The sequence below is a fragment of the Cyclopterus lumpus genome, chromosome 13 (assembly GCF_009769545.1).
Source record: "Cyclopterus lumpus isolate fCycLum1 chromosome 13, fCycLum1.pri, whole genome shotgun sequence".
NCBI lineage: Eukaryota > Metazoa > Chordata > Actinopteri > Perciformes > Cyclopteridae > Cyclopterus > Cyclopterus lumpus.
The window spans coordinates 15565286-15579503 of record NC_046978.1 but is presented as its reverse complement, the minus strand read 5'-3'; the positions used below and the strand labels follow the sequence as shown (position 1 = coordinate 15579503).

Sequence of the window (14218 nt, the reverse complement as noted above, 5' to 3'; positions counted from 1 at the left end):
CACACTCATAATGTCAAGAGTACATATAGGCAGAGGAAAATATGTATTTACTATAATACAGTTTTTTTAATGTATGCAGTGTCATGTGCGTAGGAAGTAATATATGTTAGTTATTGATGCTGTGAGATGACAGTCTTCCCAGCATGCTATTTAGTTAGCTTTGCATTTGAATCCATATCTGGCTCATTATATTATTCCAATGACCTGTGCGTAGTTCTTACAAGGGAGGAAATCTGACATGCCATTTGAATGAACCATTGTGTGCAACGTATTTGTTTTCCTTTTCCTGCATTGTTAATGTTTTGGACCCCACGATTCAGCAACAAATTCCACGTACACAAAAGCCCAAGGGTATCTTTTGTTACTGCTGTTTTCCATTTGCCAAAGCTGAATCAGCCATTTATATGACAAAGTCTGAATTCATTAGTTCTCAAGGATCACACTGGCATCCTTGTTAGTAATGTGTGTGGACTTTGAGGGCGAAAAAAAGCTCCATTACTGAGGAATTAGAAGTGGTCATGTTGGAAACAAGACACAGATTATGTTCAACACGTGTGCATTTTAGTCCGAAGCGCTGTCCGTGGTGCTAGCCCCCGTTCTCCACTGAGAGTGTGTGAGCTGTCTCACCGCTAAGCCAGTGATACTCCTCACAGCGAGTGGGAAATGATGGGTCTGTAATAAGATGCATTATTCGCAACTGCTGGCCTGACTATAACAATAACTGCAATTTGGCTGTTGTTGTTGTTTCTTGGGAGGGGGGGCGGGGAGAAAAAAAGCGTATGCAAAGAAGTGATCTCCTCTGTTGTCTATTCACCTGCGCTATTATTATTTTTGCGACATGCAGCATTTTACCTAAGTTGAGTCTCAGGGTAGCCTCTGTGGTGTTTGTGTTGTGACAGCTCAGCAGGGCTGGAAGTGAGTTGAAGTAAGGAGCGTTGTGGTTCTCTACCTCTGTATGACTTGCAATGGCGAGATGCGCATGTCTTTCTCTTTTCTTTATCTCATCAATTAAGGTCATAGAAAAGTCATATCCCAAGCTGAGTGAGTGGTGCCGTTGAAATTGTGCGTGCACTATAAGAAAGTGCAAAAAAAAAGAAGAGATAAATAAAAGCAGCAGCCCCCCGTCTAAGTAACCAATTTGTCTCTTAGGAAAGTTAATTTAGGTCTAGCCAAGCAGCTCAGTCAGAGTATAAGAGCGAGATAAGGTCTCCTAAATGGCAGTCATTCTCAGAGAAAATATGAGTATTACTGTATATTCAGCTGATTCTTTTTCTCCCATTTAGTCAGAAACACGAGACGGCACAATAACTGCTTCTATGATATCGGAGAAGCTGCGAACAGGTGCGCCATTATGGTAGACAGACTGCATGTATGATGTTTTATCCTCTCAGAAATCTTTTTTTTCGACAGGAGGAGAAATGACACAAATCCATCTGTGCGCTGCAAAAACAACAACTGTGTACAGGTGCTGAGCTGATGTGAATTCACACTGCACGGTGATTGGGCTTGTTTCAGCTGACTGTAATTGTTGTTAGCTAACTAATGATTGGCGTTAAGAAAAATCTGGAGCCACGGGGGCCTCGTAATAGGCAGAACCTAGAAATAAGTGCTTTGTTATTTTTAAATGTCTATTTTTTATTTTTTTCGAAACCACCCACCCTCACACACACAGACATAGCCAATCTGCAGCTCCTTGGGCTGCACATGTGGAGGAGCAGGCTCCGCACGTTTTCCCGACAGCTGCGGCATCTCCCCTCTCCTCAGCTCGTCTTCATCCTTCCATTTTATTTGATAGATCATCACACCGACGCAAACAAAAAGAGGCCGAGATGAGATATTCAATTTGTTTGTGCTGTCGGTCCAATGTATGCTTCACCAGAGCGTACATTGTACATACATCATCATACATCATATGTAGCTTACATACTGCACTGATTGCATTATTACTCTGGGTCAGTGTACCCTCCCAGTTTATTATTGTTCACCACGTGGTAACACACACATTCCTACAAATACCTTTTTTTTGTGTGTATACATCTTGTACAGTCTGCCGTTCTGTTTCTGATTGCCATCTGTGATCCTGTTTGTTACAGTAAAGTGGTTTTGTGTATTTCTCCCACTTTCTTTTTCATTCATTCCCTGATCCTTTCTTTTCTCTCTCTAGCTCTCTCTCTCTCTCTCTGTGTGTGTGTGTGTGTGTGTGTGTGTGTGTGCTCACACATGGCTCAGGATCATCATGGCTTTCAAAACAGATGTACAGTGACAGGATTTGAAGAGAGCCAGTGATTTGGGCCAGTGAGCCACGCATATTTCCAGCATCCACCTGCGCTGGCTATCCCTCTCCTCTCCCTTTTGCCTTCTTTTGTCTATCTATCACAAACTCTGCAAGCTGTCGCGATGGGGTGACAGGCGGGCCCGTGCAAGCATCCCTCTGAAATAGACAGGCAAGTCAGGGAGCTCGTTGTTGTTCAGGACACGTCCGCTGAAGCACAGCTCTACAGCAGCTACACATTGCCAGCCTCGCCTCGCCGACACCATCCAGCCTCCTTGTGCGAAGCCCTCAGTCATTCATTCGCCCCCCCAAATTGCTTTTTTTCTCCCGCGCTCGCGCTCCTGGAAAGCCGGAGCGCTCTCAGGATTTCATCGGCTGCTTTTGAGAAGTTCCGCAAATATTGATTTGGCTCGGAAAGCCCAGCAGGTTCACCTGAAGCAATGCCTGGTGTTACCAGACTGAAGAGGACTTCTCCCCCAAGCCTTCCCTTCACATAAAGTCAAGTTTTATGTTTCTTTGGGGAATTTGGTATCTTGGGATTTCATATGTATTAAGGGACAAAAGGCAGCTTTACGACCCCCAGGGCTTATTCAGGCTTGTCTTTGAGGTGACGTACTTAGAGCATTGCACTGTTGAGTTAATTACCCATCAATATGCTCGGTCCTATTTATGGATATCTTTGATTATGCAGTAAAAGGAAATGATCTCACTGAAGTCCAAGCTTTCTGACATCAGTGTGTCTTTTTGACTGAGGTGACCAAGGTGGGGTTTATAGTCAGATATGTCTAACATTGGTAGATTTGCAGAAAAACACAAATAGTATCTCAGATTGGTTAACGGACCTCGATAAAAAGTTAATCGCCTTAAAACAAGACAATCTCAGGGACTTTTTAAATGGGTTCATTGAAATTGTTGATGGACTATTTAGATTTCTCCCTCAAACAAAGAAACAATTATAGCTTGGAGCTTAAAACCCACCATTACATCTATGATCGAACGAGGTCACGGGGTCAAAGTAACCATCAAATGATAAAAGTAATGAGCTGTCTGTTTCTTACAGCCATCTTTAAGTCTTTTGTTAAAACCGCACCCCTTAGGTTTTTGATTAATAGAGACGTGCAAAAAAAAAAGCACAAACTCACATTGATCTGCTTTCAGCTGTCTTTGATTTGTATGAAACCCGTAATCACTAAATGCCTGTGAATTTTCGGTGTCTGTGCGTATCCATGAATAGAGAGCCCATGTCTGAGGCACGGAGAATGCAAATTTGGGAAAGTGTCTTTCTTCTTATTATCCTTAAGAAGAAAGTAGTGAGTGGAGCAGGGTTTGCAGTGAGTTAGCCCTGTAATTAAAGAGGAGCGATCAATCTGTACCACTGACCACACTACTTATGCCAAGTCCATCCAATGGCTGCAGTAAAGAGCTAATTTAGAACCATTAGGGACTGCCGAGTTTGCAAACAGCCCAGTAATGATGATGGCTGATCCAAGTTCAAGGCTTGGCCTCTATGTAACTGTCAAACCTGACAGTCATAAGGTAGAATCAGTTGAAGATCTAAGACCAAGAGAAAAAGCGAAATATCTATTTAAAATATTCTTTCCCGAGTCGAAAATTGAATTAAATGGATGTCGGGGGTTATTGGTCAAACCCTCCCGTTTCTTCAGCAGACATAAAGACTTTAACCTGCAAAGAACAAGACCATAAAAGCTTCTTGTTTTACCAGACCATTGTGTAATCATGTCTAACTTCCTTGTTTTGCATTGGTGAGAGGCTTTTCGTGTTCTTTAATGATACTGATTTCAAAAAGGATGCCAAGGGAGCACAAGCTGAGAGCCTTGCCCTGTCTTCCCAGTGGTGCCCTCTGCATACAGTAAGACCTCAAAACCCAATGGAGGACAGCGATACAAAAGTATAGATGCTGGATGGAGGCAGCCGGGCATGTCCGTCTTCTTCCTTGTATGCTCACCGTCAGTGTCTTGCTGGCGGGCAGCCCTCCAAAGGGACATGACCTGAAAGTGTAACAGTGCTCGGTTTGGTCCGCCGGTGACCTCACTGTAATGTAGCTCCACCATGGAAGTCCACATAAACTCCCTTTTAGCATCTTATGCGCTGACATCCCTCAATAGAAGAAAAAGTACAGGTGAATAAAACAGTAGACAACCGAGACTATAAAGGTCTTACAGTGACTTACTGAAACAATCTACGAGGGTATAACCTTTCATCCCCGTGCACGAGCGGTTTCACCTTCTGAGGTAGCAACTATTTATAGAAACCGGTATGTAATATTATGTGCATATAGGAGGAATGCTTACTTTGAGAGAGAGCAACGAAGCCTCTGTTATCTCTGAGTGTTTTAAGCATGTGTGGTCACGTCGACGTGACCCATTGGTTTGTGGATCGACATTTTGAAGCCTCGAATTGGTCACATCTTGTTTTTTTTGTGACACGAGAGGGTGAAGCTAAGTACAACCGAACACAGAATGAGACATTCTTTCGGTGACCAAAATGGTTCCAATGAACTTCCATGCACTGACAACGCGGTGGGATTAAAGGGTTAAAGTTGTACGACCAAAATGTGGACTATACCCATACTGGAAGAACACCGTGGTAGCAACCTGTCCATCACAAGGTTTCCTCTCCCTAAAGCATACCCTGCTTCATCGTTTATTTTACACTAAATGGGACCATAATTTACAAGATGAGAATCACACCGTATTAAAAGAAGACTAGAAATTGAGGCCATAAACTGAAGTAATAAATCAAGTTAGAAGTAGCACACTTCTTTTTTTTCATGGACTTCTAAACAACCAGACTTCTTTCAGCATCCTGGCCTGCTGGCCATTGGAAAGAATGCACTTCCGCGTTGGTTTCACTTTTCAGACTTGGAGGTTGCCGCCTGCTTGTAAGCAATAAGAGGAAAATCACCTCAAGTCAAGCCTGAGACCTATCAGTCACAGACTGTCACACTATGCTTTCTAATCTCCCCGTCTCCATAAAAACATCCTTTTGTGTCCGCTTTATACCCTTGACATTTAATTAATGCTTCAGTCATGTGTGCAAGAGAGCACGGACAGCATGCCAGTAACACTGGATCTTTGCAATCAACTGTCACAGTGCTATCACTGATCCTCAGATTTTTCCTCATTTTTCTTCCAGTCAGGCAAATGGGAGAGCTGTTTGAGATTCCCGGCACATAATGCTTTCACATGCTCCCTGTCTCATTTGCATATACCGCGCAGTAGCTTTCGTCTTGACATAAGAATGAACGAGTGTGATCTCCTCGACCTTGTTTCCAATTGCTGATAAAGGACCAGAAGGTGACCACGTTCTCACAAAAGCTTCCTTCTCAGTTGCCTGGATCAGCAGACCATGTTGTCTGATCTGCAAGTGCTGACCTAAGATTCTTCTACCTCTCCCGGCCCTCCGCATATTAATGAAGACCAGATGAAAGGGAGCCCGCCAGAATAAACACTGCGTTTCAAAAACGCAAATGCACAATAGGAACTAGTGAAGGGGGAATTTCTTTTTTCATTGCAGATTCACTGAGATATTATTTTCAGTACAACCTTCACTGCACCTAGACTGAGTCCTGGCTCATTGTCAATGGGTTGTACTGATGGGTATGTCGTCTGATAAATTGGACAAACAAATGTTTCCCAATTTATTTTTATAGCAGATTCACTAGTCCAGTTGGTTAGAGATATTATTTTCAGTACAACCTTCACTGCACCTAGACTGAGTCCTGGCTCATTGTCAATGAGTTGTACTGATGGGTATGTTGTCTGATTAATTGGACAAAAAAATGTTTCCCAATTTTTCTATTATTGATTCACTAGTCCAGTTGGTTAGAGATTCTATTTTCAGTACAACCTTCACTACACCCACTGATTAATTGGACAAACAAATGTTTGCCATGTTCTTTTGGCTATATCTATTTATTTATTTTCGTCATTAGTGCAAAGGAAACAACAAAAGCGACCTCCATGCATTTATTAACCACCGCACTTGAAGACTAAGATGACTTTATCTGTGACAAGGATCGGCAGTGTGTTGTTACAGTAGATGACTCAATATGCTGCTCAACTCGCGCTGTATGACACTATTCATGAGACGTGACAATTTGTGCAATAGACTAAAATCTAGATCTAATAGTTATATCCTTAGGATTTCAGTCCCTGGTTGATTTGGGGACACCAGTAGTTACTGGTACAGGAAAAAGTGGTTTAATACTACAGCAAACACTCCTTGAGCAGCCACTTAACATGGTGTCTGTTTACAGTGCAACCAAACCAACTCACATAGTGTTAATAACACATTTGGATCAATATATTCGTAGCTGTAAGAAAATATTAAGTATGACGGAGTGGGGAGAGGAGAATAAAAAAAGCGAGAAAATGACACAGGCTTGTATATAAAAAAAAAAGCTATGTAGATGGCTATTTCTGAAAAATGACAACCATAAATAGCATCAATAACACGGTTTGATTTGATGAAAGTCTTAAGGGTTCTAACTTTAATGTAAGTGCAGTTTTCTAACTCTGAGATCAGACTAGAGGTTTTGTTTGGTAGTTTGAAAAAAACCATTTGGAGCAAATTAATACTAAGACTGACTAATGCAAAGTGTTATCAAGATTTCCTGTCAGTAATTTATATGAATAGTGAGCAACATCGAAGATGTGACACTATGCTCTCATTTATATCGACCATAAAAGAGCCCCTTTATACTTATTGTCATCAACAGTATCCCAATTACATCTTCTCCCCTTCTAACCAAGTGCTGTTTGACAGCGTACATCTAACCCATTATAACCTTCCTTCCAATCATGATGCTTTTGCAGGGGAATATGGCAGCTGCCTGCAGCCTTTGATTTCATCTCGTCCCAGATCTGCATTGTAATGAGCACTCAGGTCAATCAATAATTCACAGCAGTTTGAGTTATGAAAAATGAAGGGGGAAAAAAAACAGATCATGGGTAAAAACAGAAAATTGACTTTGATCAGTGGCATTGAGAGGCACATATAGCTGTTGTGACGCTTTCTTCTCCAAGGGAAGAAATGGTGGAGCAAATCCATCTAAGGGTGGTTATACAGAGACGGGATGACTTGTAATGCTGACATTTCTGTGTGTATTGTATGGATGGTGGTGGAATCTCATCTGCGTTGAGCGATGGTGGAGTTGATTGTTATTTAGAGAGTCATGCTGTGGCTTGTGCAAAGCTTTTTCCTGCTTCAAACCGCAGCGTCTACTTTAGTTTCCGAGTAAGTACAGAGTAATCTGTTTCTCACTGTGAAGTCATTACCTTCCCTGAATGAGCAACGACAGATGTGTTTTTTTATTTTCTGAAGACAAATAATTTGTATAAAAACCCAAATTGTTGAGCACTCTTATTAAATGAGAATTGACTGTGCGATTTGTTTTTGTCTTATGTGTTTCAGACTTCCTGTATCACACAATGTTGTGGAAAAGCAATATGTCAGACTGATAACTGCATGTTAAAACAACAATAGTGAACTCATGACATGCCAATAAGCTATCATTCTGCACCCAGCTAAATGTATGCACATTACATATCTACATACGTCTTCTATGTTAATTTGACAATCCGTAGGTGGTGTTCTAATAACGTACGACCCATTCGTCATCATATTATTGTCATTTGGCTAATGCTCTCTCTTTCCCTGTGTCTGTATCGTTAGTTCCCCCGGAGGACCCAGTCATCAGCGGAGGGCCGGTGGTGAGCCTAAGGGCAGGTGACCCGCTCAATCTGACCTGCCATGCTGACAATGCCAAGCCGGCAGCCTCAATCATCTGGATACGCAATGGAGAGGTCCTGAATGGGGCCACATACTCCAAGGTAAGCATAGCGGTCTGTGTCATACCATGTTTGAGGACAGGGGGAGAGTGTAACCAAAGGAGAGGGTTCTCTAGACCAGTGTGTTTTTATAAAATGCACCTGAGATACGGAATAATAAAAAAAAAAAACACCTGTAACTTTAAATGTTTTGCATGTCCTCCTTTGCTGTAAATAACTGCTGCAAAAGTGCCTAACACCCATGAGATGTTTCGGAGTGACTGCCTGAGTTGGTGGGCGTTTGCCTCAGCATCCAGACTGCTTTTTGAAATGAAATCCCTTGAAAATCCAGGTTGTGTTTTGATCGAGACAAAAAAAGAAAAAGATGTCTGGCCTTTTTTTTTTTTCTCCCAGTAAACAAATCAACTGAGACAAGCAGATGGCGAGATCGGGGAACTATCAGTGACTTTGCATTTCTCTCTGGTGTTTTGATCTCCTTCTTCAGTGGCGTTTGTCTCCCTTCATGTTCCCAACCTGTTGTGAAATCTACGATGTCACTTTGCGTGCTGGAATCCGTCCGATGGTTTTCACGGAGAAGTCTGATTCTCACTGACGGATCCCGTTCCCACTTGCGATGCCATTGCACATAGTTCACACCAGCCTGGTGGGGGTGATCTCCTGACCCCGTAGACTCTTGACTGGCATTCACCCTTAAGGCTAATCATGCAATCAACGCTGTCATGTTCCATTTCTATTTAAACAAAGGACCTAAAGAGATCAGGCACTTTAGAGCACTAACACCTCCCCCGCCTTCCTTCACTCCGTGCGCTGCCTCATCCCATTATCGGCTTTTTTCAAAGAGCAGATAAATGTCATTGATTGGACCGCGGAACGGCACCAGGCCGATTTGAATAAAGCTATTGCTTGAGGTGCCGCTTGCTAATGGTGGGCGAAGAACGCGTTTCCTGTCTTCACCTCCTTCCAGAGCGAAGGCAGATATGAAGACATTCTGTGCTGGTAGCTGATGGATGCTCACATGTCTGCTCAGAACCCAAGTATGTCCCTCTTTCCTTGTATCTCTATTGCCTACTATTAAAAAGCAATGGGTTCGAACAGAAGAAGATGAGTCTTTTCCTTTTCTTTTTTTTTGAGGCTCCAAAGCGCAGTAGTGGGACATTTTGTAAGCATAATCATCTGCTCTGATGGTCTTCTCAATCTCATCGGCGTTGAGCGATGGTGGAGTTGATTGTTATTTCGAGAGTCATGCTGTGGTCTCAACAATGGACAACAATTTGGGTTTTTATACAAATTATTTGTCTTCAGAAAATAAAAAACACATCTGTCGTTGCTCATTCAGGGAAGGTAATGACTTCACGGTGAGAAACAGATTACTCTGTACTTACTCGGAAACTAAAGTAGACGCTGCGGTTTGAAGCAGGAAAAAGCTTTGCACAAGCCACAGCGTGACTCCCTAAATAACAATCAACTCCACCATCGCTCAACGCAGATGAGATTGAGAAGACAGATCAAGAGGACTAATGAGAGCAGATGCGGTGGACGATTCACAAAAATGGCTTTCCTGATGGTGTCATATCTAATGATAGTTCTGACCCAAAGATTATTTCCCACTGAGGCCTGCACAAGCTCATCACTATGACCTCTTAGGAAACTATTTGCTGGACCAGTGGTTAAAAAGAGGGGCATGTTAAAGCTATCGCTTAGCAAAAATGTGTGTTGGTTTTACCATTCAAGAGAGTCACTGAATTTCACAGCTCATCATTAGTGAGGGTAGCTTTCAAAGGACATAACTTTAGTATATTATGTAGGGTGCTCTCTAAATAAATACGTGGCAGAAGCTTTTCACTGTAGGGTGAATGGTTCAAATACGGAGACGAGCTGTGAAAATGTGGGCAGAAGAAATTAATGAATAATGTTCTCTCTTCCCTCAAACACTCATCTCCCATCTGCTCCAGTGGAGCTGCTCAGTGGCAAACAGCAAAGGACTGTTTGTGATATGCAGCCTCTGGGTCTGAGCTGTGGTTTGGAGGTGTGCACACTTGCTCCATGATACTTTTGCACTGGAATGGTGTGACAAATCATTTGAAAAAAATGATTGCTGATGCATTCCCCTACATTTCTATTTTCTTGAATGCTCTGGTGGCCAGCTGAGAGGTGAGCATGGGAGTTATCTCAGGGTTGGGAGGTTTAAAATAAATAAATAAATAACGACATTTTTATGAGCTGTTCTTCCTGGCAAGAGCAGAATAGTGCTTTTTTTTATCGTTTTCCTTCTCAGCTGTGCAGTGAAATTGTGTTGCTGTTTAACATCAGATATAATTCCAAAAATGTACATAAAGCTGCTACTGTTGATGGATATCATTCTATTTTTCCACCCCTTTGTCTCACAAGTGCTCAAAGTAGATGATTATTATATCGCTCAGATTCGTTGTTTTTCCCTCTCCCTTCATAAGAGTTATTTCTGTTATTGGAGCTTTTTATTATATTTTATTTGTCGCACCCATTTCAGTAATAGGACGGGGAAATATTTACAAATAAAGTTACTCAATACAATCTGAGTTGGCATTAAACGTGTTAACTTGTATTCATCATGAGACCTGTATGTTTTCCCTAGCAGTAGAGGAGAACTTAATGTCAATGATTGTTTTACTTCCAGCATTAATAAATTCATTGTGCCAGTTTTAAAAGATTAACCTTGTTCATTCAGTATAAAAACAACAATGTCTGAGATAAAATATAGATCACTTCAATTAATTGCTTTTTAACAACTTTTGAAATGGCCTTTTGAGTTGGGTTAAATTAAACAATCAAATAAATCTATTTAACCTCAGTGACCAAGCTCAAAATTCACTTTTGCATAAACAAATTGTACAATGTAAAAGCAATCAACTGTTTTAGTGAAATAAACCCTTGTGTTGAACAGAATTTTAAATGAATAATCCAATATAACCCAGAGATAGGTTTGATACCATATCAAAGGCGTGTTGAATCAGTGAGTAGAATATTAATGATATATGAATTATTAGCTTTTGCTTACTTGGAAAACTCTGCACGATCCCTGGCAGAGGTTTCCATAGATCTCATAAAACATTGGTCAGAATTCATAGTTATATTTTAAAAAAGCTTTATCATGTGCAAATATCTGAAATACATTCATCAAGACATTTCACTCCTTCCAGTGAGTTATCGGCCTGGAGACATTACGGCCACCTCCAGCAAACAAGTATAGAGTAGGAGAATATTCTCTCCACTCTATTATTCACAAGATCTAACCGGATATGTTGAATGTATGGTGCAAGGTTTCTAACCTGTTATTTGCTTGTGGTGACTCATAACTCACTGCATTAGTAGTGGAGTGTTTTTGTATTATGTATGTGGATATATTACATTGATTTGTGCATGAGGTTTTTGTATGGCTAGCAAATAAAGTTGTTTTCACATTAAAACGTTAGCCTATATAGTTGAAAGATTGGACATAGATTGCCCTCTTAACTACAACCATAATACAATTCACCAACATCCCCGTTTACTGCAGCCAAAAATAATTGGACAATCAGGACCACATTAAAAAAGAAGTCTAAAGATGGTGTGCTTTTGCTGCCGCTGCTCACAGAAATCCCAGATTATTTATTGTTTGTTTTCCAAAAACATTAGAGTTGAGTTAAAATATCTTTATTGTTGAAGTCCATCCTAAAAGGTTGGCCATTTTGTTTTTTAATTTGGCCTTTAAAGACACATTTCAGAAAATATAACCCGTAATCCTGTTTAATCTAGCACATCTATACAATTTAGTTTTGTGGTCATTTTGGTATGTATGTAATAAGCAAAATATTTTTTTGAACTTGAATCATGGATTCGCAGTGCTGTTCATATAGCTGAGTGGATTAAAGGTGCCCGTTTTGGGCTAACGGTGAATTAGCTTGGCTGGCAACACATCAAGTGTTATTCAGTAGATAATCCATTTGGTTCAGCTGTATTTTCTAATTGGATTGGCTTTGTGAAGCCACTGTCTGGTCGTCTACTGACAGGTCACACTCTTGTTAAATGAACATTGAGCTTGCCAGTTATAGCTTTAGGTAAAGCTATCTTAGCTATCGTCATGTTGTGACAGTCTGTCTCAGAATAAAAGCCACAGTGACAAATAAGTATGACACCACAACATGATTCAAAAAGTTGATAATAGGGGTGGTGTGAATCTGCACAGCCCTAGTCCAAGAATAAAAGTCTGCGAACATTCAACCCAAATTGAACAGGTTGAGGGTGCTGGGCTTTATAAGTTGAAAAAAACCTCTCAGTCTTCTTACCTTTTCCATTCTCTCCACAGCGTGGTGAAAGGTATTGTTCACATAGGCTCCATGCAGTGATATGAAAATGTATCAATTGGTAATGTAGCATGGCGTTGAATTATATGCAGCAGCCCAGCCAACCCCCTTTCCAAGATTAATGACTTCAGACAGGTCCCATGATGCGACAAAGGAAACAATCCTGATTGTGTCAGAAAGGATATTACATTGACGTATCCCACGTCTGACAGCTAATGCTTTCTGCTTTAGAAGTGACTCACGCACAACTTTTAAAGTGAGGAACCATTTTATCACATGGTTCCTCACTTTCAATTGCACTTCACAGGAACATGGATGGCATCTATAATATCCTTATACTTACAAAATTGCTTATTAATACGCAGAAAAGTAGTTTATCCTCAATCCAATATGGCAGACTTTGTACTGTAGGTTAAGAGGTAGCTTTATGTACTGAATCTATAAAGTGGTTTGATTAAAAGATTTATTTTGAAGGTACTTGATGCCGGTTTACAAAATTCAATGACATTTTAATAAAATTGTGTGGTGTGGTATGCTCGAGAGGGGCACGAAGTTAGATTACAGTTTCAGCCTTGTATTAAAGTAGAGAAATGAAGGGATAATTTCCACTTTTTTGTACATCGGCAATGACCTAACGATGACTCTAACGATGAATGGGTATTGATTGTGGTGCTTGAAATACATATGCTTGCGTTTTTTCTTTTTTGAACTTTGCGAGGAGGCTAAATATACATTAATGTACCTTGCTGCGTATCTGAACTTAGTTTATCTAGAACTTTACTATTGTATTCAAACCTTGGAGAAGTGTTTGGCTTCCAACACTAACAATTTTATATATACCGTATATATATGTATATGTGTAGAGGCGTGATGTGAATATCTTTCCTGCAAGTAAAGGAAATATCCATGAAGCCATCCATACATTGTGAGGCTAATCCAAAGGTAGCAGTGCAGTAAAAGCAAGTCCCATGAGCTCCCCCTGGTCAACAAAGCACTTCAGTTTCTATTTTGAGAAAACGTTTGACGTTTCGCTATAGCAAGGGGCCTTGTTCTTCAAATGCACAAAAGCAACAGTGAGCCTGCTTTAAAGAGATGGCAGGGAAATGCATCTTGACTTTGTGGTTGACCACACTGAGCCCCGTTGCCCACGCAATTGTTCAAGTCAGGGTCTTTGTTCTGCCCCGCACTGGTTAACTTAGACTCCCGGCGCCTTCCCCAGAGCGTTTCAGGGAGAGTGAGAGCTACTGAGAGCTAGCAACCGATTCCAGATGGCTCCTACATTGTAGGGCTCAGAGGATGAGCGCAGAAAAGAAGATTGATTTCCTTTGTGGAGTATGTCAAGCCATGCACTAGAGCGCAGCTCTCCAGACACATAAAAAGGCAAAAAAAAAACATAGTTTTTTTTCCCACATCTATCAGCTTTGCAGTAAAAACTACAGCTAGAGTATTCTGAGGGACAACATGTGGTGTGTTCGTGAATTTGCTGCTGTTTTATTGTTGTTTTTCCCACTTTTACACCCTCTCCGTCAAAGCGTATCCGGTGAACTGTTTCGTTACATATCGTTGTCTCTGTTTGTATATTCTTTAAACGCTTTAAAACTGGAATTTGCTATTGAGGATACAATCCAATATGTATTTGACTCTTAAGTTTGGTTCTGCAGTAGTTGGTGTTTACCTGCCCCAAAATAGCAATAAGTTCTGATTATTGATTATGAAAAAAAGTCCAAGCGCAGCAATCGATAAAGACCAATCAACCAACCTTATGGTTAAAGATTTGGAGGCCAAACACATTTTGACCTCACAACTGCCTGCGA

At 40.9% G+C, this 14218-nt stretch overlaps 1 protein-coding gene across 1 annotated transcript in view; it reads left to right on the top strand.

Annotated features, from left to right (window-relative positions):
- Positions 1–14218, top strand: part of kirrel3b (kirre like nephrin family adhesion molecule 3b) — a 150427-nt gene that overhangs the window by 102856 nt on the left and 33353 nt on the right. Inside the window, 1 exon segment of the mRNA XM_034548647.1 lies at positions 7970–8135. Within this exon segment, the coding sequence (XP_034404538.1) occupies positions 7970–8135 (166 nt within the window).